Source organism: Panthera onca, chromosome B4 (genome assembly GCF_046562875.1).
Source record: "Panthera onca isolate mPanOnc1 chromosome B4, mPanOnc1 haplotype 2, whole genome shotgun sequence".
In the NCBI taxonomy this organism is placed as follows: Eukaryota; Metazoa; Chordata; class Mammalia; order Carnivora; family Felidae; genus Panthera; species Panthera onca.
Genome location: NC_138345.1, coordinates 78,045,755 through 78,070,555, shown reverse-complemented (window position 1 = coordinate 78,070,555; position 24,801 = coordinate 78,045,755). Strand labels below are relative to the sequence as shown.

Sequence of the window (24,801 nt, the reverse complement as noted above, 5' to 3'; positions counted from 1 at the left end):
GACCCGAATACCAGCTAGGGGAAAACCTAGCCACGGAGGAGTGGGGCAGGGCATCCTGGGGGGGGGGGGGGGGGGGGGCAGGGGTCTCCCGGATACCTGAAGAGGGGATGAGTGTGTGTGTGTGTGTGTGTGTGTGTGTGTATCTGTGAAGGGGCTTGTGCACGAGATTTGAAAATTTAGAGATGGATGGCTTTGGAGATTCATGGAGAATCTGGTGGTGAGGGTACAGAAAGGGATCACTGTAAGGAGGTTGGGAGGCTCAGGGAAAGATTCTAAGAGATCCAGGGATCTGCAGGAGCCTTTAGGCAAGGGAAGAGTGGTGGCTGCGCTGTGCAGGGGGAAAAGGATGTACAGGGGGAAGGGTGAGATCCCTGAAGGAGGTTAGAGATAACCCTGAGCTGACTGTGCAGAACCCCCCCAGGAAGTGAGGGCCCAGGATCTCCCCTCTACACCGCTGCCCCAGAAGAGGTGAAAGGCTGCCTCCCCTTCTCTGTCAAGGGGAGAGGGAAGCGGTGAAAACCCGGGATCCCGTGGGCGTAGTTCTGGCGTGTCCCCTTGGAGAGTCTGGAGAGTGGTCCCTCCTAGATAAACTTTCCCCCAGCTCCTGATGTTGGAGCTCAGATACCCCTTTTGCCAGCAGAAAGATCTTAACTGTGTGTTGACTCATGGAGAGGGGAATGTGCCTGAGCTGAGTGGGTGCTCAGGGTTGGGGGATGTGCTCAACCATTCTCTGACCCTGTCTTCGGGACCATCCCCCCCACCCCCCACCCCCGCCCTGTGTTACCGTGGCTGCCAGGCAGTGGGAGAGACTGGAACAGCCCAGCTGAAGTCTCTGTCGTCAGTGGTGCCCAAATAAGAAGTGAGAGGAGGAAGTGGAAGGCCAGTCTTGGCGTCTAAAGAGCAGCTAGCCACCACAAGGCGTCAGCATCACAAGCTGGGGGCCTCCGCATCCCACCATTGGCCACTAAACAGAGGCTGGGGAGGTACAGTCCCCATCTGTCCCCTTCTTCTCCAGTCTTCCCAAATCTGTGTTATGCCTTAACAGCTGACATTTATTGAGCATTTACCATGGGCCGTGCACACCGTTCTGTGGGTGCTGTTACATACATGTATTAAGTCATTTGGCCTTCGTAACGACCCTAGGAAATCGGTACCTCATGGATGAGGAAACTGAGGCCCAGGGAGGTTAAGTAACGTGCTCTAGGCCACTGAGTGCCAGAACGGAGGCTCAAAGCCAGGCAGCCTGGCACCAGATGCTGTGATGCTGTGATGTGATGCTGTCTTCTTCAGTTTCTCCTTCCCCCTACATTTATGCCCTGATCCATGCCGGGTACCGGCTGGGCACTGGGGCTACAGAGTCTATGGTCTGGTTATATATACATGTGCTGTGTTAGACGGGTGGCATGAACAGTCCAGAGAGGCAAGTGGCCACATCCGACAGGAAGGAAAGGCTATCTCCTGTCTCGGTGCCCAGGTCTGTCTCAGTAGCTGTCCTTCCTTGTCTCCTTGACTCTGTCTTTCCCTCAGCCCCCCATCCCTGGGGCCCCAGCTCCTACAGGAGCTATGGGTGGGAGAGGTCTGTGCCACCCCTCAGTAATTACACAAGTCCAGATGGCAGGATGCTTGTTGGGTGGGGGGCAGAGGGTAGACTGGGGGCTGCTGGGAGCCAAGAGCTGAGTCCCTTCCTCTCCCTCCTGCCACCTCCCCCTGGGCAACACCAAGTGGCCATCGGCTGAGGGGCCGAGGGGGTGTTGGTGGGGAAACATGGGACTCTATTGTGAAGCATGAGCACAGATGGACCCCTGGACCGTCTGCTGCCTGCTCCTGACAGACGGCATCTGGGGTGGGGGTGGGGGTGGGGATGGGGAGGAGAGCAAAGGCAGGGGAGGCAGTGGTTTGGTTTCTTTTCTCTTCACTCCTGTGCGTATCCCTGAAGAGACCAGCAAAAGGGCACCCTGTAGGATCCCTTGTGCGAAGGACCACCACCTTACCTATCCCAGGGATGACCTAAAGGACACCTCCTTGCCTGAAAGCTGGACAAGTGAACACCATGGGTGTCACGGCACCCGCGTCTAACAGCCCTGTTGAGACATTCCTCCTTCAGGGGCGCCTGCGTGGCTCCGTCGGTTAAGCGTCCAGCTCTTGATTTCAGCTCAGGTCACAATCTCACAGTTCATGTGATTGAGCCGCGTGTCAGGCTCTGTGCCGTCAGCGCGGTGGCTGCTTGGGATTCTTTCTCCCCCCACCTCTCTGCCCCTCCACCTGCTGGCATGTGTGGTCTCTCTCTTGAAATAAATAAACATTAAAAAAAAATAGGCATTCCTCCTTCAGGTTTCCCCCTCTTCCAGGCAGAGCTCCGGAGAACCAAAGAGTAAGCGTGGGCCCAGGAAATGCAATTTCTGGGAGGCACGTGGCATGATTTCCTCCAGTCCTGGAATCTAAGAGCTGGAAAGGAAGGGCCTGCCCTGTGGCCTGGCAACGATACGACGTGGTCCAAGCACTCATTGAACACAGGAGGCAAACTGAGACCCGTGGTGGGGGGGGCGGGGGGGGGAAGGATGGAGGCAGGACAGGCCCTAGCACCCACTAGACCCAAGGTCTCCGGCCTCCAGAGACTATTTAATTCAGCTGCTAGTTGCTCCCCTGAGAGTTCAGAGAGTTCAGAGATATGTGTGTGTGCCTGCTTCCTTCTCCCAATCTCCTCAGTATCTCCAGGGAGGGGATGGGGAGCCCAGGATGCCACACTATGGGGTGGTGATGCCCTCTGGTGGCCGTGGGTCTCTGGGTGGAAAATCTTCAAACCAGAGTGAAGGGCTGTCTGGCTAGTGCCTGGTTCCACTCGGGATCTGAGTGGGGTTTAAGGAATCCCCCACCTCTCCTCTCCTGCGCAAGAGGGTCCGTGTCCCACTGAGATGCCAAGCTCCCCTTCGGTCACAGAGTTCCGGAGTCTCACCGCTGGCCCAGTTAGGAAGTTGCGTTTTTGATCTCCACCAGGGCTGCCGGGCTGCAGGTGAAGTTCAACAAGGAGAGGGCGGACAGCTGGAGGGGCCTCCTCTGTGCAAGAGTCTCCACACGCCAGACACGCGAGGTCGCTGGCGCTTTGCCTTTTCCCACCCTCCGCGACTTCCTCCTAAGCCCGGCGTCTCTTGCATGGCATCTGCTCCCCCCATCCTATCTTCCGCGGCTCCTTAAAGCTCGGGGGTGGAGGGGAGGGTGGGGAGGAGCGTGCTGCACACGCTGCCTGCCTGCTGGGACACCTCTCTCTGGGAGGCCTCCTTGCAAAAGCCCCATGACTCTGGCTCCTCAGACATCTGCACTCAATCTGTGGCTCATCCCGAGCCAGTCTGTGTTTGAGAAGAGCTCCCCAGCTTTTCCTCCGTTCGCTCCAGTTGCCCTGGCTCTTAGCTCTCGGGATAGGGCTCCCTGCGGTGTGGGCTCGCCTAACGGACAAGGTCTGCGGAAGACCCCTCCCCTTTGGGACGAGCCCTGGCCTGGATACCTAACAGTCAACAGTGCCCCGTGGAGGAAGTGGGGAGAGCCGACTCTTGTCCCCACCGTCGTGCTCCGTGTGCTCGAGCTCTAGGGTGCCATCAGGAAGCCGGGGCACTTAGGGCGAGAGCTCCGGCAGCTCAGGCCGCTCTGCAGTCTAGCTCGATGTCCGCTCCAGCATCATCATTTGCTTCCAGAACGGGGAGAATGAATAATAAATAGTGCGCTGGGATTCCCCTCTGGGTACTGCTGCTGCTTCTAAGCTGGGGAACTGGGAGAGAGAGGGCCTGGGACTCAGCTGGCGCTCTGGTCAGGAATGAGGGGCTGGGCCCCCAGTTGCATGACACAGAGGGAGGCACAGACAGCCGGTGGGCAGCTGACTGGGCAGGGAGTGGTTGTTTTTCCTAATGGCGCCTATTGCCCAACAGTTTCCACTGGATAGTGTCTGTGTGTGGCGCTGGGGCCCAGGGCAGCCCGGCAGCAGGATCTGACACAGCCCAAAGAGCCGATTCTAGGGGGTCTGGGAATAAGGGCGAAGCAGATATGGTAGTTTGTTTATGTTGGGAGACGGGTGGCCTCTGGGCCTAGTGTGGCCCAGAGGCCTGGGACCACCTTGCTTCTTGGGTGGGGAGGACGGGGTGTCCCCAGCTATGTAAACAGGAGAGATTGACAGAAGAAGGGAGGGTTAGCTCCCCAGCCTGCCTCACAGCACCCCTGTGCTACTTACTCCTAGGACACAGGGCACATGTTAGTTTACCTGCCTTGCTCGTTTCAGTGAGAAACAGAAAACAACTGTTCTTGGGGAGCCTGAGTGGCTCAGCGGGTTGAGCGTCCGACTCAGCTCAGGTCATGATCTCACAGCTCGTGGGTTCGAGCCCCGCATCCGGCTCTGCGCTGACAGCTCAGAGCCTGGAGCCTGCTTCCGATTCTGTGTCTCCCTCTCTCTCTGCCCTGCCCGCACTAGCGCACACGGGCATGCTCTCTCTCAAAAATAAACATTAAAAAAAATTTTTTTTAAGGGAAGAAAAAAACACACGCACGACAGTTCTTAGGGCCCCAGATACCCCAGTCCTCCACCCTCTTGGCAAACACAGTTGCGTTGGTGGCTCGTCCCTGGTTCCCTCCCCAGGAGACAGGGTTGTGCACCCAACTATGGTTCTCCCATCGACTCCAAACTGAAGCTGGCTCCCCTCTTTCCCTGCCTGTTCACATGTGATCATGCCCAAAATTTGTGCGTTCTCCCATGGTCTCTCCCTGCCCTCCAGCTGTCCCTGCGCCACCACCACAGCGGTTGCCTCCTGAAGTCTGCACTGTGATCATCCTGAACACAAACAGGAACGCTTCCCCCCACCCCCCGCCCCTGCTAAAACCCACCAATGGCCTATTCCCTCCATCGGGAATCAGGAACCCCACAGAGGTTTTAACTTAAGGGCAGATCCACATACTCATGCTATAGAGGACAATTTGGAGATCAAGTCCAGACTCAAGAGGAAAAAGTGCTGATTTGCACAGGCTGAGGCAGCTGTCACAGGACAAGTGATGGCACTGGTGGCCCCCAGGATGAAGTCTTATTTCCTCAGCATGTGACAGCCCCAACGGACTCCCTCATTGCGGCTCTGGCTCCCTTGCCTCTAGCCTTAGCTGAGGACATCTGTGGTTCTTGAAGGGTGACACAAGTTTTGATTAAAACCCTCTCCTCCTCTCCTCTGCCAGCAGGCCAACGCCTACAACAAAATAGAGATGTCACCTCCCTTGACCCCAACCCACTGGCGGCCCTATGCTCGCAGGACGTCCTGTATCTGCCCCTATCCTAGCATGTACTTCACCCCATTGTGGTTATCTACATGCCAGTCCGTTCTGCTAGTTTGGGAGCCCCTGGAGGGCAGGTGTGCCTCCTTTCTTTCCCCAGGCACCTGGTGTAGGCTTCCATGATACGTTACGTGTAATTCTATAACGGGACTTGCCAGAATCTGCCTTATTGTCCTCTCTGTACAAACCCTCTCTCTGTCTTGAAGGGCAAGGACCGCAGACTGCATTCCACCTGCTTTACACATTTAGGGTTGCTCAACAAATTAAAGAGAGCCTAGGCCATCCAATTGTTCCTTAAACCTTCCCACCCCATTAGCACCCATCCTTGGTTCCCAAGGAGCATTCCTAGAGGGACCCATGGCTCTCTGCCATATTCCTTAAGTCCCATCCTGTGGGACCAGGGGATGCTCAACGACTTCCGGCACATGGTGCTGTTTGAGTAAACACGTCTAGATGTTGCTATGAAGGTATGTTTTAGATGTGATTAACATTTCAATCAGCAGACTCTGAGGAAAGCAGATTACCCTCGGTAACACGGATGGGCCTCATCCAATCAGTTGAAGGCCCTAAAAAAACCTGCAGTTCCCTGAGGAAGAAGGAATTCTGCCTCCAGACTGCCTTTGGACTCAAGACTGCACCATCAACTCTTCCCTGCATCTCTAGCTGTCGGCTTGATTTGAAACTTGCCAGCCTCCACAGTCAAGTGAGTCAATTCCTTGAACGATCCCTCCATCCGTCCACCCTATTGGTTCTGCTTCTCGGGAGAACCCCAGTACACCATTCCAGGCTTGATCCAAAGCCTCCCCCCTTCAGGCCACCTTCATTATGCATCCCTCCTAAGTTCTTGAGTGCCTCCTCAATTCTACTTTACCCTTCATTCTGTTTTGATCCTATTTAGCAAGCACATTCTCCAGACTGTAAACCTCAGAAGACACGACCTGCCAGGGACAAAAATTTAAGAGGTGTGGAAAAAAAACCCAAGTGAGACACTATTCCAAAGAATTCAGGTCTCCTGTGTCACAGGGGCCTTGCAAAGGTGAAACAGTGTCGGTAACCTTCAAGGCACACAGAGAGGTACCAGCAAAGTTGCCCTTCTGATGTTCAGAATGGTGCAGGTGAAGCTGCAATCCATAGCCTGGTGGATTTTCGGTCCACGCCTGGCAAGATGACTGATCCGTCACAGGATGGCTTTTTAACGGGGTTGAGATTCACTACGAGCCACCACATCTTTTTCAACAGAGAGCTTCAACAGCCACAATACCTTGTCACTTCAGAGACACCTGGATTTCTGCGGCTATCTTTGTCCATAAATGAATTATGGCTAGGGCACAAGGACAATTTAATTAGCAGCTGATCCGGGTTATTGGGCTATGTGCCAAACTTCAAACCAACTTCTTAGAGGTGAGTTACTTGATTTTCTCCAGCCCGACAGTCTCAGATGAGAGAACAATGGAAAACTGCGGATAACTGTCAGAATTTTTTTTAGATTATTATTAAATTAATTTATTTATTTATTGAGAGAGGTGGGGAGGGGCAGAGGGAGAGAGGGGGAGAGAGGGAGAGAGAGGGAGAGAGGGAGAGAGGGAGAGAGGGAGAGAGAGAGAGAGAGAGAGAGAGAAGCCCAAGCAGGCTCCACACTGTCAGTGCAGAGCCCGACATAGGACTTGAACCCACGAACTGAGATTGTGACCTGAGCCAAAATCAAGAGTCGGGCGCTTAACTGACTGAGTCACCCAGGTGCCCCTAGATTTTAAGTAATCTCTACACTCAGTGAGGAGCTCGACCTTGTAACCCCAGGAGTCACATGCTCTACCGACTGAGCCAGCCAGGTGTCCCAACAGTCAGAATTTTTAAATACTGACAGGCTGGGAGCAACAAGCACACTCTCTGATAAATTTAACAGGGTAAACATAGAAGGTCTTGCGCTTGAGTTCAAAGTACCAACTTCCCATACATGGGCTGAAGGACAAGGCGGCTGGGCTTTCCTCAGCCCATGAGATGCAGTCCTGGGGTCCTCGGATGTGACCCGCAGGAGTCAGGCACAGTCTGGGATTCGTGTCCCAGCCTGTGCTTTCAGTTACTGCCTGGATGGAATGTCGTGTGCCCTCCCGGCCCCAGGCTCTAGCTGGGTTCAGTGAGGAGCAGCTGGCGGGGGGGGGGGGGAAGGAACATGGGACCGTGCAGGCGGGAAGGTGCAGACGACTTAGGGGCTGCAGCCTGGGACGAGACACCCTAGACCCAAGGTCTTTTCCACCCTGTGAGCTACACTGACAATTTATCGACTTCTCCGACCCTCCTCCGTTCCTAATCTGTAAAGACAGGATAATAGTGCTGTTTGAGGATTGGAGCAGTTAATATACACAGATCAACTCTGGGTTCATTGCTTAGCCACACAGTAAGTTTTCAATAATGCTAACTAATGTTAACTGAAGGGACCTTATATGGAAGAGAAAGGGACCGCTCTCAACCACCTGTGGAGAAGTCACCTGGAGGCTTCCAGTTCCACAGAGGAGGGGCCTGCTACCGAGCAGATGGCCTGCCAGCATGGGGAGGATGCTGCAGGGGAGTCCAGTGCCTGATGCCGAGGGACTAGGCGGCCTCTAGGGTCCCGGCTAAACTTGAGCTTCTGCGCCTCTAGGACTCGCTATCCTGGGTTCCCGCGGCCGAGAGGAGGAAAAATCTGCCCCGCCACCCACACACTGAAAAGACGACGAAGCACGGGAAGACTCCCACCTCAAATCACCCGAGTCCCCCGAGATTCGCATTTATTCTCCAATCTACAAGGGGAGAAGCACAATCTGAGCAGGGTTCTTAGGCAGCCTTCAAGGCTAGGTGGCTGCTGACACACCAGGATCGAGATCCTCTTTTGTACAGAGAAAAAAATGCTGAAAGACAAAGGCAGACACAAAGCCCAAGAAAATGTGTGTGGTTTGCGCCACCCCCCCTCCACCTCCCTGCCCTGCACACTCCAGGCCAGGCCGCTCCCGGTGTTTCAGGGAGGGGAGACCCTGCACTCAGACTGGCTCCTCTTCTGATGCGACCTGCTTCGACATGCTGTCGTCATTCTGGCCAACGAGGAAGGCAGCAAGGCCACCTCAGCACGTGTCTGCTCCCTTCCCCGCTCCCCTGACAAGAGCTGGGCGGTCAGTCTACACACATGGAAGACAGAGGGCACCAAAAAGCTCTGTGAATAAAACTTTAATAATGTACAGCAGAAATTGGACAGGCTCATTCTTATATTAAAACAAAAGATTTCCTATATTACAACTTATTTACATTTGCATACTGAAGAGGTAAAGTGTCTAAGTGGCTATTTTACAGTCCTTTCTAATAAAATGTACAAAAACAAACAGAAGTACCGAGAATGCCGTTCGGGGGCCTTGATGGCGACGTAAGAACGGGCTTTGACTTGGTCTGTGAATCCAGAATCCAGAGGTGTAGGTAGCCCTACGGATCAGGGTTAGTTAGCCCCAGGGGCCAAACACCGCGGCTTTAGGCTTTAGTTTCTCCCCAACTCTCTAACTCCTAACCCTTGGTGTTAAGAGTGATGGGGACAGGGGTGGGAGCTTCCCAAAAAACTGCTCAGTCTTCCCCGAGGTGTGGTGAGGCCAGGAGGTCCCCCTAGGGAGCGGGCTAGAGGCTTGGGAGTCCCTGGGTCGAGGAGTGTTGGCAGATCCCAGAGGCTGGTTGTGACCGGGGCACAGGAGTCTAAGTTCCATTACCACCCACACCCTGCCTGGGTCTGCTGCAGAGCAGGTAGGTGGGGGGTCAGCAGGGCTGGGGAAAGAAGGTCCCCCTAATGACACCATTGGTATTCAAGGGAAATTAGTCAGTAGCCAGCAAACTGGCCCAAAGGGTGAGGCGAAGATCTCCTTTAACGCAAGGGAAGAAGCAACACGTCAGGAAAATAAATAGGAAGACCGGGAGCATCTGGGAGACCCGTGTAAGCAGGGAGAGGCGTGCCCCTCCTCCACAAGCTTTGGCAGAGAATCACTGGGCTGGAGGCAGGCATGCTCTCAGGCTGCAGACATCATATGCCTCCCCTGGGGGCAGGAAGGGGGCTCAGAATGAATGCAGTAATTTAGGGTCTCACTGCCCACTGCAGGGCTCTTTGGGGGTATGGAGGGATCCTGGTCCTTGGTGGTCTTTTCTAAGAGCAATCATTCCAGGCTCAAAAGGCTCTCAGAACCAACGGTACAAACTTCTGGTCTTGAAACAGGCACCCACTAACTTGAATCGGCAACTTCTTCAGTGTTCCAAGAGTAGGACCCAAGCCTGTCTTGCTCACATACGTATCCAAGTGCCCAGCACAGTGCCTGACACACAACAGGTACGCAGCAAACATCTGTTGAGTAAATGCCTGGAGGAGAAGGCGCGACAGGCTGGACAATGCACAAAAGGCCAGGGCCCTGAAGCAAAAACCACTCACAGAATTGAAGGGTGGGGGGCACAGTGCAAGAGAGACTAACCTCCAGGGCAAAGAGGGAGGGACTCTCACTGCTCGGTGGGAACAGGCTCAGGTGCAAGGACAAACATTTCCAGTGTGACTGAGCTATGTGCGCTTGATTGGAGCATTTTTTTTTTTTTTGTGGTTGTTTTGTAGCAATTTCTTTAAAAACAAAGAGGTAATCATCACATAGAGATGGTTTTCCTTTTATAAAAACTTAACAATATTAAAAAAAGTTAAAATTCAGACCCTTCCAATAAAATTAAAAAAAAAAAGAAGAGGAAAGGAAAGGAAAGGAAAGGAAAGGAAAGGAAAGAAAAGAAAAGAAAAGAAAAGAAAAGAAAAGAAAAGAAAAGAGAAAAAAACAAACCACTCCAGTTAAAAGTTATGGCTTCAAAGTTATTATATACCTAAGATACGCTGACCAAACCACCACCCATAACCGTGCTTCTAGACATCATTAAATACTATACTCAGGTTAAAATAACAGGTTTGGCTCGGGCTTTTCCCTTTCACAGGCCCCTGAAGTGGGTACGTGTCTCCCATCTCCCCTCCACCGCGATCAGATAATCCAGTAAAAGACCCATGCAGATGCCTCCCTCCCACCCCGACTCCCCCCACCCACTGCTTGCCCCCCCTTCCCCTTCCCCACCCTAAACCCATCACCACCAAAAATATACACTGCTGTTTCCAGAATCTGGGATATGAAAGACAGATGTGACATTCCAATGTGAGTCCCAGGATCAGGGCCTCAAGTCCCTTGGCCCTTCTTGATGCTGTTGAGGATGATGCCCTTGGGCTGGCTCATTTCCCACGGTTGCCGCTGACCACAACACCCGAGACTTCCACCGAGATTCTTTCCCTGCCCACCCCCGCCCGTCCCTGCCTCACATTTGGACCCAAAAATCTCCCCCGCTTGCCACGGACAACCTGGCCAGCTTTGGTTCCACGGTCTGAAATGGAGGTGCCGACACATGGGCAGGCGGAGCAGCCTGCTGGGAAGGGGGTCCTGCTGTGGTGTGGGGGTTCTGGGGGGAAGGGGCCAGGAGAGAGACCTTCGGGAAGGGCACCAGGGAGACTAGACGCTGCTCACTACCAAACAGAGGCACCAGCACGCAGAGACGGCATGACAACCACACCCCCGACCTGCACATGCACAGAAAGCTCAAGCAGGTAAGTGCGCACCTACAGACACACACATACACACACACGTGTAAGGGCGTGGCACGGACCAGGCACAACAGGGGACGCACCTCGGCACATGCACACACGGCTGGACAGACAGGCGGCAGGCCCCGCCTCCACCAGCGGTCCCTCTGGAGGCCCGCATGAGACAGGAGGGGAGCCCGGGGCCCAGAGCTGCCCGTTGCAGGGGCTGTACTCGTGGCTCCTCTGGGCCACCGCAGAGCGCCGCCCACCCCGCCGGAGCTGGTCCCTGGAGGACACCGTCGGTGCTGCTCAGCAATGGCGACACGCGGCTCCCCCGGGGTCCTCTCGGGGGGCCCGTCGCCACCCTGGCTATCCGCCAGACGCACCGGGTTTTGCGGGACTTCCCACTACAGCCAGTTCGAGTTGTGGCATCGAGTTCTCCACACCATCCGCTCTCAGAGTCTCCGTGCCGTTAGGAGGTAAATATAAAAGGTGTCTGTGTCTCAAACCCAACATGGGAGTGAGGGAGTCTCCCGGGCTCTGTCCCTCTTTGGGACCAGGGCTCCTGGCCACCGAGGGCTGGGCAGAAACGAGAGGTAGGCCTCCGTCGTACGCTCAACGCGGCAGCTGTGTGTAGTTCCCGCTGCCAGGGCTGCGTGTGGGGAGGGAGAGGCTTAGATCTTCACGTCTTCCTGCACGCTGAGCTGTGAGAGGGTCTTCTTAATGCGCAGGGCAGTCAGGCGGGCCGCGCCGTTGGCGTACCAGCACTCTCGCATCATCTTCCCCATCACCCGCAGTGCCTGCACGGAGACCCGGAGGCCGTGTCAGCCGGACCCTGCCCCGGGAGGCCCTCCTGGCCTCGCTCCACCTCGCCTCTCAGCAGAGCCTGGCACCATCTCCCCTCCCCTCTGAGCCCGGGGAGCGCTCTGCGAGCCTCTGTCTCCCCTCAGCCCTCCCTTCCTCGGGGACCAGGAGAAAGGGGAGGTCTGGCCCGCGAGTGCATCCAGCCGGCCCACCATCGGGGTACTCCGGACGGGGGTACCCGAAGTAGCCTGTGCTTCGAAAATCACTTCTCTCAGGTCTGAGAATCTATTTGTACGACTCCGTACTAACTGTGTTCTTTGAAGGAGCGCGTGAAGCAGGCACACCAGGAACGCGCCTGGGTGCGTGCAAGCACACGGCGGGAATCCCGGGGCTCATGTGCACGGACGGGATGGGGGGTGGGGAAGAAGCAGGACAGGAGCCCCTGAAAAGCAATCCTGTCAGAGGCGGAAAGCCACACTGCCACTGCCTGGACCACACGGGCGACCACTGTGGTCAGGCCAAGAGATGGATTTGGAAGGCCACCTATGGACCTCTACCGGTGACTGAGGGCGACAAAGGTCCCTGATTGCTGTCCTAGGCCAGTGGTTTTCAAAATTTCAAAAACTGACTGAAGAGATTGTGGGATGGGGGAAGCTGAAGACCAGTTCTCTCAGCCTCACCCTCATCCTCTGAAACCCTGACCTGAGGGCTCCAAGGAACATTTTGGAAAATGCTGCTCTATTATGCGACGAGAAGACACCACCTAAAATGTGAGCTCAGCGATTCTGTTCTAAAATGCAGAAATGCCCTCTAGTGGTTAGAGTCCTTTCTAAAAGCAGAGCCACGAGGGCCCTGAAGACTCTAAGACCCCAGAATGCCATGTTTATTTGGAACCTGTATCATGAATTTGTCCTCATTTCAATTATTCCCCCCAAATGCTGTCCCTGACCCACTCCATCTGTATCTCCCCCAAATTCCAATCCTCCACACCCTCCTCCCTTCTGAGTTTTTAGAAAGGCCACCTCCCTCACAGACATGCCTTCTAAGTCCTGTCCCACCATTCTTCTATGGCCAGTCTGAGCTTTGCTTCTTTTCTGGATGCCTCTATTTGATTCTTCCTCAGAGCTCAGCTCGTCCCTGTGGTTCCAGAGCCATCTTTCTAGCTAGACCGGTCTAACGGTTCCCACCCAGTTTTTATTTCTGTCTTTTGCTGACCACCTCTTATCTGTGTCTTGGGGACCAAGCCTTTTCTTCTACTAGGCTGTCCATTCCCAAGAGGACCCTACAGTGCCCAGGACAAGGCACTGTGGCCCCTCTGGGATTCGTATACAACAGCACATAACAGTATATAAGTGACACAAGGGGTACCTCTGGGCATGGCCTCATTGGCAAGCTCTTTTTCTCTTTCTTTCTTTTTTTTTTTACTTGGGAAACCCTTTTTCTAAAGTAGAGAAATCAGGCAGATGGAAAAGCCACAGGAGGCAGGGAAGCTTCCTACCTCGTAACTCTGCCACCAGTTGGGGATGTTGGGACGTAGCTTCTGGTCACATACAACCTTTCGCATTTCCTCAATGGAAGGGTCAGAGGGCACTAAGTCATAATATGGTAGCTGATACTCTTCATGGACTCCTGGGAGAAAAGAAAATACCCACCTGAGTTATCAACAGAAGGAGGGCATTACTCAAAAACCTGTAACAACACTCACACCATGATCTGTAAACACCACTTCCCACTAAGAAGAGCTAGGGCTCTTGGAAAGGTTGGTGGGTTCCAGGAATGGGATTAAGAGACACACGAGATTAGTAAGGAACATCTCTGTCATACCAAAAGCAAGCAAACTATCAAAGACTACTGAGGTCATGTTAAAAGGCACCAACCTGAAAAGCTCCCACTGGCGAAAGATGAGGATATTTAAGCAGAAGTAAGACTAATCACTTCAATGGAAGCAAATATTTTAAGTCCACCAGTTCATTATACTTTAAAAAAAAAAAGGATACCCAAATCCTTAGTCACCTTTGTAAGACGAGAGGTAACAAGTTCACTGTTTTGAAAAATGGTAAATAAATGGGAAGAATCAAGTATTTTTCCTGATTTCCCTATTCAAACTACATATCTTGGTAACCAAATGGGACAATTACGGGAAGTTTCTCTTTAGAGAAGAAATCTAGCTAATATATGACGATTGACAGTATCAGAATATTGGCATTTTTCAACCTCTAATGAATATGCCCATAAACAACGATCACTGGTGGCTGTTAACATCACAAAAAGAGAAATGACTGGTATTATGTGCCTTGTAACAGAACTCTGGGGGAAAAATATATATGATTCTAGTCATTAGATGCAACTATCATAGGAAAGTCACAGGACTAGAAGAACACGTGAATGCCATGAAAATGTAGTTGCCAAAATCTAGACAGGAAAACTTTACAGGACAAATGACCTGGCTTCTCAGCTAAACTGCAGAAGAAAAACAGTGGAGGGGGAAACTATACATTACAAGAAACTTAAGATGTGTATCGATCAACTGCAGTGGATGGACATGATTTGAACCCTGATTTGAAGAAACCGTTTTAAAAAAATTATGAGACAACTGGGGAAATCCCAACACTAATTGATGTTAAATGATATTAATGTTCACTTTTTAAAGTGTGATAACTGTATTGTATTTAAGTCCTTATCTTTTAGAGCTACAAACTGAAACAGTTTCCATAATAAGCTAATTTGAAAAATCCAACGTAACTTTCCCATGCCTTTTTCCAGGAAAAATTCTGCTGTTCTGAGCTACTAGGACAGATATTTTTTAAAAATGCTTATTTATTTATTTTGAGAGACAGAGACAGAGCACGAGCAGGGGAGGGGCAGAGACAGAGAGCGAGAGAGCGAGAGAGCGAGAGAGAGAGAGAGAGAGAATCCCAAGCAAGGGGCTCAATCTCATGACCTGAGCCAAAACCAAGAGTCAGACGCTTAACCAACGGAGCCACCCAGGTGTCCTGCAGTAGGGCAGATTTTTAAATAGAGTCTTGGTAAACATCTAAGGAATGCTTTAGAACCTATGCTCTGGCCTCAGTCTGCCGGCGTTTGAATCCGAGTTTTAAAGCTGTGTGACCTTGGACAAATTACCTACCTCTGTGACTCATTTTCTTCATCTGAAAAATTATGACAGTAATAGTCACCACCTCTTAGGTTTGTAGTACAGATTAAGTGAGTTTATACACAGTGAATGGTGAATAAATGTTAGTATTATTTACGGGCGCCTGGGTGGCTCAGTTGGTTAAGCATCCGACTTCAGCTCAGGTCATGATCTCACAGTTTGTGAGTTTGAGCCCTGTGTCGGGCTCTGTGCTGACAGCTCAGGGCCTGGAGCCTGCTTCTGATTCTGTGTCTCCCTCTCTCTGCCCCCCTTCCTGCTCACACTCTATCTCAAAAATAAATAAACATTAAAAACAATTTTTTAATTTATTATTATAATACTTAGCCCCAATTTCTGAATGGTGTAAGAAGGAAAAAAATTAACTTATTGACAGTTTAAGACCTGTATGACCAGATTTTTCTTAATCTGTTTTATCTGCATAGAATGATCAAAGTTTTAGGGTGGCCTGGCTGGCTTAGTCAGTAGAGGATGTGACTCTTAATCTCAGGGTCTTGAGTTCGATCCCCACGTTTGGGGTAAAGCTCACCTAAGAAAATAAATTTTATTTTTTATTTTTAAAAATTTTTAATGTTTATTTATTTTTAAGAGAGAGAGAGACAGAGTGTGAGCAGGGGAGGGGCAGAGAGAGGGAGACACAGAATCTGAAGCTGGCTGCAGGCTCTGGACTGTCAGCACAGAGCCCAATGAGGGGCTCGAACCCATGAACCATAAGACCATGACCTGAGTCAAAGTTGGACGCCCAACCAACTAAGCCACCCAGGTGCCCCAGAAAATAAATTTAAAAAAATTTTAGATGTACAATTCCATGAGTAATACCTGTGTGGCTACTCCATAATTTGGATCTTCCCAAACACATCAGAGATGGAAAAGGGCAGTAATACAGAAGAGGGTTCTGCTGGAAGACTTGTCAGTTTTAATTCATTTAATTTAAATTTAATTTATTTCATTTCCAATGACCTGGAATCTCTTACATCAAAGATAAATAGCTGAGGGAAAGGTTCTAGTGGTTCCTGAACACATTCACATGGCAGAATACTTGGAAGTCGCTGTAAAGTACTGATGTACTAAGTTAATGATAAAAACTGTTTCCTGCTAGGTCTGATACTACCTTTTACTAGATTCTGGCATGGGTTAACAGGTGCAAATGCCAAAAATGTAAGAAAAAATTACAGGAAGAAAAAACCTCATTTTGAGAAAATTCTACATATAAGAAACTTTCTGCTCCAGATTCAGAAATTACCACTATTATTTTATCAACGAACCCCCACATTTCCCAGCACTGGCTAGAGAGCCATGTCAGAACACACTTAGTGCCTCTTGTGTAAAGGAGACCCCCTGAATTAGTCTGGAACAATTCCTGCCCAGGGCTTTCCCAACCTCTTAAGGATCAATAAGGACGATGTGTTTTAAAAAAAAAAAAAAAAAGCCAGACAAGCCTCCGGAACGGTTACTTCTATGCAAAACACTATTCAACAGAGTCAACACACCCTTGTACAACCCCCTCCAACGTTCCCTCATCTTTGAGAGAACCCTAAGTTGTGACAGGCTCTGGCACTAGGCATCCAACAGGTTGTAAAAAGAAAGGAGGCAGTAAGGCACCAGCACCCTCAGGTGATCTGGCATTCTAGACTGGGAGGTAGGAACAAGAGAAGGCCAAAAAGAAAGGTACCTCCAGAATTGCATCTTCGAGCAATCTCCCAATACACAAGGCCGAGCGCGTAGATATCGGCGCATTTGAAGGAGTCAAAGTGCTTCATATTAATGGTCTCATCGAGTACTTCGGGGGCCATGTATCTGCAATAGCAAAGGAAACAAGATCATGCACAGAAAAGGATTTCGTTACTTAAATCAAAGTCGTGATTCAGGGGCCCTCTGAACGTGGGAATGCATCCCCCCAAGAATGGCCCTTGGGGAGGAGCAAGTGATCGAATTTCTTTATTGCAAACTCCCATGTTTTGGATTAGAATCTAAATACTTCAGCACAGGTTAGGTGATACCAGGCCGCTCTTATTTGTACCTCTATTTTTTAGCCACCGGGATTTATTTTAATCATGTCTTGATTTCTTGGCAGAGGGATCTGTACTGCGGGTCACAGGGCAATAACAGTGCCCAGTATCTGGTTGCCACTAGGGTCTTGGACTTTATTAAATGTAGCCAGTGATGGGTTGAGTTTAAATTTCATTTTGAACCTCTTTTGTTATCTTACCTAATTACACATATATGAAAATTAATTCTAGCTGATCATCAAAGTCTCCCTCAGTTAATTAGTACTACTCAAGCCACTCCCCTCCCCCCTACCCTCCCCAACACACATACAGAGTAAGGCAAATCAGGGGATCACCTCAGGCCTCACACTTTGGGGCCTGGGTAGCTCATTCATGTCAAAAGGGGAAAACCAGCAGCACAATTTAGTGAAGTTCATGGAGATTTGACAGATAAACAGATCTCCTCTTCTGTCCCATTACAAGACAGTTCCATTTTCAACACACAAAGTCAGTCTGCAATCACAATTCCTTACTTCTTACTTCACTTCTGTATGAAGTGGGAAGTAGGCCCATCATCCTAAAGGTGCCCCCAATCTCCACCCTAAGATCACCTCTGCTCTGGCTTGGCAGACTTGCTCTCTAACCCCCAAGCAAGACACAATCCCTGCCTCCTCGGGGTCTCCGCACAAGTACCCCTTTGGACTGCACATGCTTCCTCTTGTCCTAGCCAAGCCGGGTGCCTGTCCCCCCTCCAAATCTTTTTCTAGATTCTCTTTCTCTGCTGCCTCCCCCTGCCCAGGAACAGCTATGTGTATATAGTTCTACGAAGCTGTGCTCATGGCACTCGTATCTGTTAGATGCAACCAGTTCAGCTTTCCACTGTGGGGAGTGGGGCTTCAGTTCGGCTTTCAGTTGTCTGAGAGCAAGGGCCACACCTCCTTTTCTATGCCTCTTTCTCCCGTGCACATGGGAAAGGGCACACAGGTGCTACTCGGTACAAGGGTAGGACAATGGCAGAGGCCCAGGGCCTTCCTACCGTTTGGTTCCCACCCTCTGATTTGGGGCAATGTCAATGGTGTCAGTGACCGCATCATGGCGGACAGCCAGGCCCAGGTCTGCAATGGCGCACATGCCATTTTTCTTCACCAGGATGTTCTTTGATTTTAAGTCTCGATGAGCAATTCCAGGCTTCCCTGACAGAGAAAAACATAGGGATCTTTACAGAGAGATAGTATAAATGTTAAAAGCATAGTCTCTGCAGCCAGATTATGTGGGTTCGAGTCCTGGCTTTGCCTCCCACTAATCCAGTAACCCTAAAAAAGCGACTTAACCCGTCTGCACCTCTGCCTTCTCATCCATAAGGCTACCCCAGTCCTTACTTCATGGTAATGTGAGGATTAAACGCATTAGTGTAGGTAAGTGAAGAGCTTAGAAGGGCATGCGTATTAGCTGTTACCACTATCACTACCCCCGCCCCCGCTTTCCCTGAACGGATATGCTCCAGGATAGAACTGCTAAGGAATTCCAAGGAAAGCTGCTGAACTGGCCAGGTTCTCACTGTCAAACAGGTGAAGATCAGGACTACTATTACTACATTCACGGGAGCTAGGAACAGGATCAAACATCAATGGTTGGCTTTCTGTCAGGGCCAGCACGCGCTGTTGCCCTGGTCAACCAGGAATCAGGGAGCACACCACACCTGCTACCTTGACGAGAACCATGATCCCCCAGAGAACTGACGCTACAGTCAACAAACGAGGAAGCCTGAGGTCTTCTTCCTCCAGGAGAACCCTCCCAGGTCAGTAAAGACCAGTGTCTAATCCACCATGCAGTCCGTAAGCCAGCTGCTTCCAACGGTGAACGTTGAAATTACCAAACCGGTGCTCCTTTGCACTAGCTTGTTTCATCTTCTGGGTTCCGTGCTTTTACCCGTGTACCGTGGGCTCCTGAGAGGGCAACTCAGAACACTAGCTCACCAACCAACACCCGTGCCAGGCCATCAAATGACAGACAACGGAATCTTTATGTTCTAGAGCCCCTGAGGGCATTCTAAAGACAGAGGTGAAGAGACCCCAATGGAAACACCTCTTGTTCTCATGTAGAACTCAGACCTCTCTCCCTTAGATTAGGCCACAGTTCCTGAGGCTCACCTCCAACTTCCTCAGTAAAGACGAGTTCTGGGAACTAAATCAGGATGGTACAGGCTTTTAAAGTCTACTCAACTTCACTCACCAGGGTTCACTCACCTTGGGTACCCACAATCTCCATGTGCAGGTGGGCTAACCCACTAGCCGCAGACAAGGCCAGCTTAATCATCCCCTCGATTGTCACCGTGTACCGGTTAAGATAATCAAACAGGGAGCCATGCTCATGGTAGTCTGAGACGAGCCACAGCTGTGTCCAGGTGCCATTATCTGCAGAGAACCACAGAGGAGTTCTGGAACAGGCACAACTACCAGCAAAAAGGTTAAAGCAGGAAAGAAAGAATATGTAAACGACACAAACTCCAGCTAGACTCCTGAATTCACGCTTCCAGCCTCCACACTTCCTGAGGCCCCCCTCTATACCCGTTTCATCTACACTTGTCCACCAACGTAGGGCTCCAGGAAGGACAGAAGAGCAACATTCTCTTAGACCTGCTCCCTTATTTCTTGCAGGTGGCTGTCTCAGTCTGAAAAAGATCTACTCATCTACACGTTAGACCATGACTGGCTGCACCCACCGCTGCCAAGGAGGAGGGCTTCGCAGACCCTCCTCTGTGCTCCAGGACCCTGTGAGCACAACCTAGCCCCAGCAGCTGTCTCATCTGTAATGTTTGCTTTCAGTCCACTGCTCCCAGTAGGCAATGAGCTCTCTGGGAGAAGAGCAAAGAGCTCCTTTATGCGTTACTGTATTCCAAACAACAACAACAAAATGCTTAATTTATTTATTTTGAGAGACAGCATGTGCATGCACACGCATATATGCAGGAGAGGGGCAGAGAGAGAGAGACAGAGAGAGAGAGAGGGAGGGAGGGAGAGGGAGGGAAGGAAAGAGAGAGAGAGAGAGAGAGAAAGAAAGAAAAAGAAAAAGAAAAAGAAAAAGAAAAAGAAAGAAAGAAAGAAAGAAAGAAAGAAAGAAAGAAAGAAAGAAAATCCCAAGCAGGCTCTGAGCAGTCGGCACAGAGTCCAACATGGAGCTCGATCTCACAAACCATGAGATCATGACCTGAGCAGAAATCAAGAGTCAGATGCTCAAGTGACTGAGCCACCCAGATGCCCCCCAAAATGCTTTTCAATGCAGGAAGGGCACACTTCCGAGTATTCCAGAGAGGTCATCTTATCCTCAGAAGAGCAATGGAAGGTGGACAGCATGCACTTTTATAAGAAGTGACAGGTAGGAGGCGGCGTGTGGTGGGAAGGAGGAAGGAGAAAAAGAAAAACCCAAAACTGGTAATCTAATTAGGTTATGCTTCTGTCAACAGGAAGATTGGAAATTGGATTGAGATCTCCCAATTCCAGGCTGGTGCTAGTTCCAGGACACTATACTATATATATCATGCTAAAAAGGCAGAAACGAAGGAGTCCGATTTTTCTTCTCCCTTGGCCCTGATGTGAGTTTTTACGGCCAGATCCCTACTAACACAAGCTGCCAGAATCAATAAAGGGAGTGGCTCTTGGAAGAGCACCAACCTTGGTTTCTCTGATTACAAACAAGGGGTCCACCCAACACACCATTCCTGCACTCCAATCAGCCCTGAAGTCGTGAGGACCCTGGCAGTTAAGTTAAAGTTAAGGGAAGACATCTTCTGATCCTTGAAGCTACATGTAAAACTGAATGTTATCAAAGGTGCTGCTGTTTTTAAAAAGCACAGCTTACGCAGAGGGAGTATACAATTCTCTCTTCCCCTTCTTCCCTTGTGTTTGAGTCTGAGCCTCTTCAGCCTGGGGGCAGCTGAGGCCGTTACAAGCCCCCACAGCAATATGAGGAACCAGCAGTCCGAAGTCGTTTTCAGAAAGAAAAATAAATACTTAGCATCTTCCATAGGCTTTGTAGACACTAACTTCTAAAAATTGCCATGTCACAGGAGCAGACTGTGTCACAAGGGCCAGAGAGACTCTTCTAAAATGTAAACACAAACACCTCAGGGTCTTTCTGACTCCAAACGCACCACCTGCCCATGTGTCTGCTGTCCCCTCTATCCGGAAGCTGTGAGGGCAAGGACTGTGTCCGGTTCTCATGTGTGGTGATCGGAGCAGCAGGAAGTAGTCAACAAACGTTAGTGAATCAAAGAACGAAATTCCAATTACTACCCACTACCTCAGAATAAGATGTAATCCTCTCAAAAAGGTCCTTCATAATCTGGTGTCTACCTCTCCACCCACACAGCCAACCCACGTTACTTGTAGGGTCCCAAACACACCTTCCCTCTACACGTGTGTCTCAAGTGCCCTTCCTTCCCGCTGATTTTTCTTCCTGACCAACTCCTGATACTTCCTGATGCCTCAATGAAGTTCAGGTATGACCTCCCTGATGCCCATCTCGGCCCCAATTTGTGCTCACCAGAACAGTGTGCTGTTTGACTACCTCCTATAATCAACTGTTAGTTTGCTTCTCGCTTTGCTAGTCAGTGAGGTCCTCCAAAACAAGGATGCTCCTGGCCATACAAGAGACTCAAAAAGTAAAAAATCAGAAGGGAGAGGAAGGAGGAGCTCAGGGACTCAGGTACAAGCAGACCAAACACTGAGCTGGAAATACCACCGGGGAGCAACATTCTGGGTAGCCAGGTCATCCCTGCCATGCCTGCTCCACTGCAAGGGTGGACGATGCTGATTATGTCACAGAACATGGACCGCATGCTTTTCCGGGCTATCCCTCCCTGGCGGGGCAGAGGCCACGGTTCTTCATTCTAGCAGTTTTCAAGGTAAATTAACTGCAACCCCTACAGGGACTCCACTAGGGAGGAGGGGAAGGGCGCAGGCGGGCTAAGGGGTTCATCTTGTTTATCTGCTTAGTAACTGCTTGCTTAATAGCCTGGCTTTCTGTATAAGCTTTGCATAGAAGAAAAGCTGGAAGGACCCACAGCTTATTCAGATTCTCTTTCTACTGGTAACAACCACGAAGGCAAACAGAGCAGTGCAGTCCCACAGCTGTTCAACTTCCCCAGTCACCCCCTGCATCTAGGACTACTGTTGGCTTTGGGACATGCTCCCAGCCCAGCTCCCAGCCCAGCTCTTTACCTTTATTGTCAGCAGCAATAAACCCAAGGATGTTTTCATGGCGCAGCATGACTGTCTGGTAGATCTCTGCTTCCCGGAACCAAGACCGTTCTTCACGAGAAGAGAAAATCTTCACCGCGACATCGCCACCCCTCCAGCGGCCACGCCATACTTCCCCAAACCGGCCCTTGCCAATAATCTCCTGTAAAACGATGGTTCGGGCCACTGTGCGCTGGACAAAAAGGGGCAACCCTGGGGACCAAAGAATGGAAAGAAAGCAGATGCCGTAAATTTGCTAAACTCTGCAACTCCCACCCTCACTGCCACACTGGAAAGGCCGGTACCACACAGTGCCCCCGCTCTACCCTGGCCCGCTGACCGTGGAGAGCTGAGGGTGCCCCACACCACGTCCAGGTAAGCCAGCAGGGGCGAAGCCAGGCAGAGACTGGGAGTGAATGAACACAGAAAGGGAAACACATGCGACCAGCTGTGCCTCATTTAAACAATTTCTCCTTTCAGTTAGTACGGACGACAGACTTGCACACAACCCCTGATCAGATTTATCAACTCTGCAGCCGGCCTCTTATGGGCCAGTCCACCCATATCTGCTTTATGCAGACTGAAGAGGAAAGAGGGCAGAGAAGGTGAGAGAGACGGGGCTTGAGCCCCAGGGGTGCCTCCGGCCATTCTGCTCAGTGGCCACTAGAGGGCGGTGCCATGTGGCCCATGAGAACCAAACTGGGCCTACAAGGCTCCCACCTCTTTCCTAAGAGATCAAAGCTCTCTCTGCTCATAGGTCAAGCTCCAGACACAGAATTCAAGACTACCCATGCTTATCCTAAGATTAATTTTACTGTCTTTGTAGGGCTCACTTATTGCTTCATGCAATCTATCCAATCACACTTACTATCATGACTGACTCTGAATTCTCACTTCCTCTCCCAGACCAAATAAACATGTTATTAATCCCTAAGTCCTGTGGATGTGGATGCTTACTACACACTAGGCACTATGATAAAAGCTTTAGATAAATTATCTCCTTTCCTCACAACCACCTATATAAGTTAGATGGTGTTATTATCCCCATTTTACAGATGAGAAAACTAAGGCTCGAAAGGGAAAGTTAAGGGGTGCCTGGGTGGCTCAGTCGGTTGAACGTCTGATCTCAGCTCAGGTCATGATCTCATGGTTCGTGAGTTTGAGCCTGGAATCAGGCTCTCTGCTGTCAGCACAGAGCCTGGAGCCTGCTTCGGATCCCCTGTCCCCTTCTCTCTCTCCCCCTCAAAAATAAACAAACATTAAAAAAAAGGGGGGGAGGAGTTAAGTAACTCATTTGAACTCACACAAGCTGCAAGTGGCAAAGAAGGGATTAAAACCTAGACCTACAGAACTGTCTGACTCCAAAGTTGATGCTTTTAACTTTATACAACAGTATAGAATCACCAAAATGTCTCCCATCAGACCCCTCCTCTCCATCCCCGCTGTGCCCGTCCAAGTTCTGTCCCTTCTTTAAAAGACTCCCAACTGGTCTCTCCACCTCCCTCGTCATCCTGCTCCTGCCCTGCATACCCACAGACAGCCCTGCCTCACCCTACCCTCCCTAACAGGAGGTTGGTAAATGAGTGAATTCACCCTCCACACCACTGCCAGAATTCCTTCCACAGGAAAATACGAACATTTACTTTGCCACATGAAAACTTCCAGTGGATGCCTCTCACCTTACTGGATAAAGCACAGCACCCAAGGTCCTTCCCACCTGGCCTGGCCTGCCAGTCCCCGTCCTCCAGTTGGACAGGCCATGCCTAAACACACAGTGAACTTTCGTGCCTTTTTGTCCTTTTGCTCAAGGGGTTTTCCTTGGCCTGGAACGTTCCCCGTCCTCTTACTTCCTTAAACCTCCAATTCAGTCTTCAAGACCCCTTTAAGTGCATCCTCCCCCATGAGGCCCTTCCCAGCAATCCCTATCTCTTCTACCCAATTCTGGGTCAGCTTTTTTCATCTTTGTTTACCCTGTTTTGTTAAAGGGAATCGAAAGTCACATAAGCAGCATGGACTTATTGCTTTAAAAACCACAGTATTAAAACTCCAGCACCTTGGAAACTCTGCATATTTGGGATTGATAACGGACTAAACCATCCAGGGAGAAATAGTTATTAATCATTTTACTCCGGATGACTAAGTAACCACCATGGACCTTCGCTAGCTTCAGCTAGTTCTGATCTTAAAAAAGACCCCAGAAAACCTGAGCTACCCTCCTGTGACAGCAAATCAAGTCACAGAGTCAGTCAGGCAGTTCTAACCACTGCCCTACCTCTTTCAGCAAAGAACAAGACATATATTTTCTCTCTTCCTAAAAATATGCAGCTTTTAAATATATCCATCATTTTGGCACTCTCTACTGCAGAGCTTAATAAAGGCAAAACCACTGAAATTCAGGAGATGTCACAGCTCAAAGTATTCCTTGTGTTCAAGGAGGAATGTCTGCCCATGACTGATGGCATAATTTCCCTACAGAACAATAGTCTTGTCACATGGCAAGGAAACCTACATAAACACGTACAAAATTCTCACAATATAATTCTGTGTGTTTTAGCTAGAATGGCGATAGTGACCTTTGCAAATGATTTTTTTTTTTTACAAGAACAGAATACCACCATCACTAAAATAATTGTTTATCTTCATAAAAAGACTCTTTTGTAGTCATTTCACATCTAATAGCCAGCTGAGGTATACCCTGAGACCTGAGCGACCCCAGCCCCTTTATCC

The 24,801-nt window shown here is 50.4% G+C and overlaps 1 protein-coding gene and 1 long non-coding RNA gene across 6 annotated transcripts in view; one reads left to right on the top strand and one right to left on the bottom strand.

The window, feature by feature from the left end:
- Window positions 1–5,650: 5,650 nt before the first annotated feature.
- LOC132694358 (uncharacterized) lies at window positions 5,651–6,366 on the top strand. Its single transcript, XR_013556764.2, has 3 exons — window positions 5,651–5,765; window positions 5,856–6,005; window positions 6,197–6,366. It is a non-coding gene; the product is annotated as an uncharacterized LOC132694358 (long non-coding RNA).
- A 2,114-nt stretch (window positions 6,367–8,480) lies between these two features.
- Window positions 8,481–24,801, bottom strand: part of ACVR1B (activin A receptor type 1B) — a 34,643-nt gene continuing 18,322 nt past the window's right edge. For 4 of the 5 annotated variants that reach the window (XM_060657549.3, XM_060657552.3, XM_060657550.3 and 1 more), the window contains 6 exons: window positions 22,057–22,287; window positions 19,084–19,251; window positions 17,874–18,030; window positions 16,522–16,646; window positions 13,197–13,327; window positions 8,481–11,694 (listed from right to left, as the gene is read on the bottom strand). In XM_060657549.3, the coding sequence (XP_060513532.1) occupies window positions 11,569–11,694; window positions 13,197–13,327; window positions 16,522–16,646; window positions 17,874–18,030; window positions 19,084–19,251; window positions 22,057–22,287 (938 nt within the window). In that variant the 3' untranslated portion in view covers window positions 8,481–11,568. Of the gene's footprint in view, window positions 11,695–13,196; window positions 13,328–16,521; window positions 16,647–17,873; window positions 18,031–19,083; window positions 19,252–20,695; window positions 20,819–22,056; window positions 22,288–24,801 lie in introns of all 5 variants that reach the window. The other variant, XM_060657553.3, reaches the window with a different exon arrangement.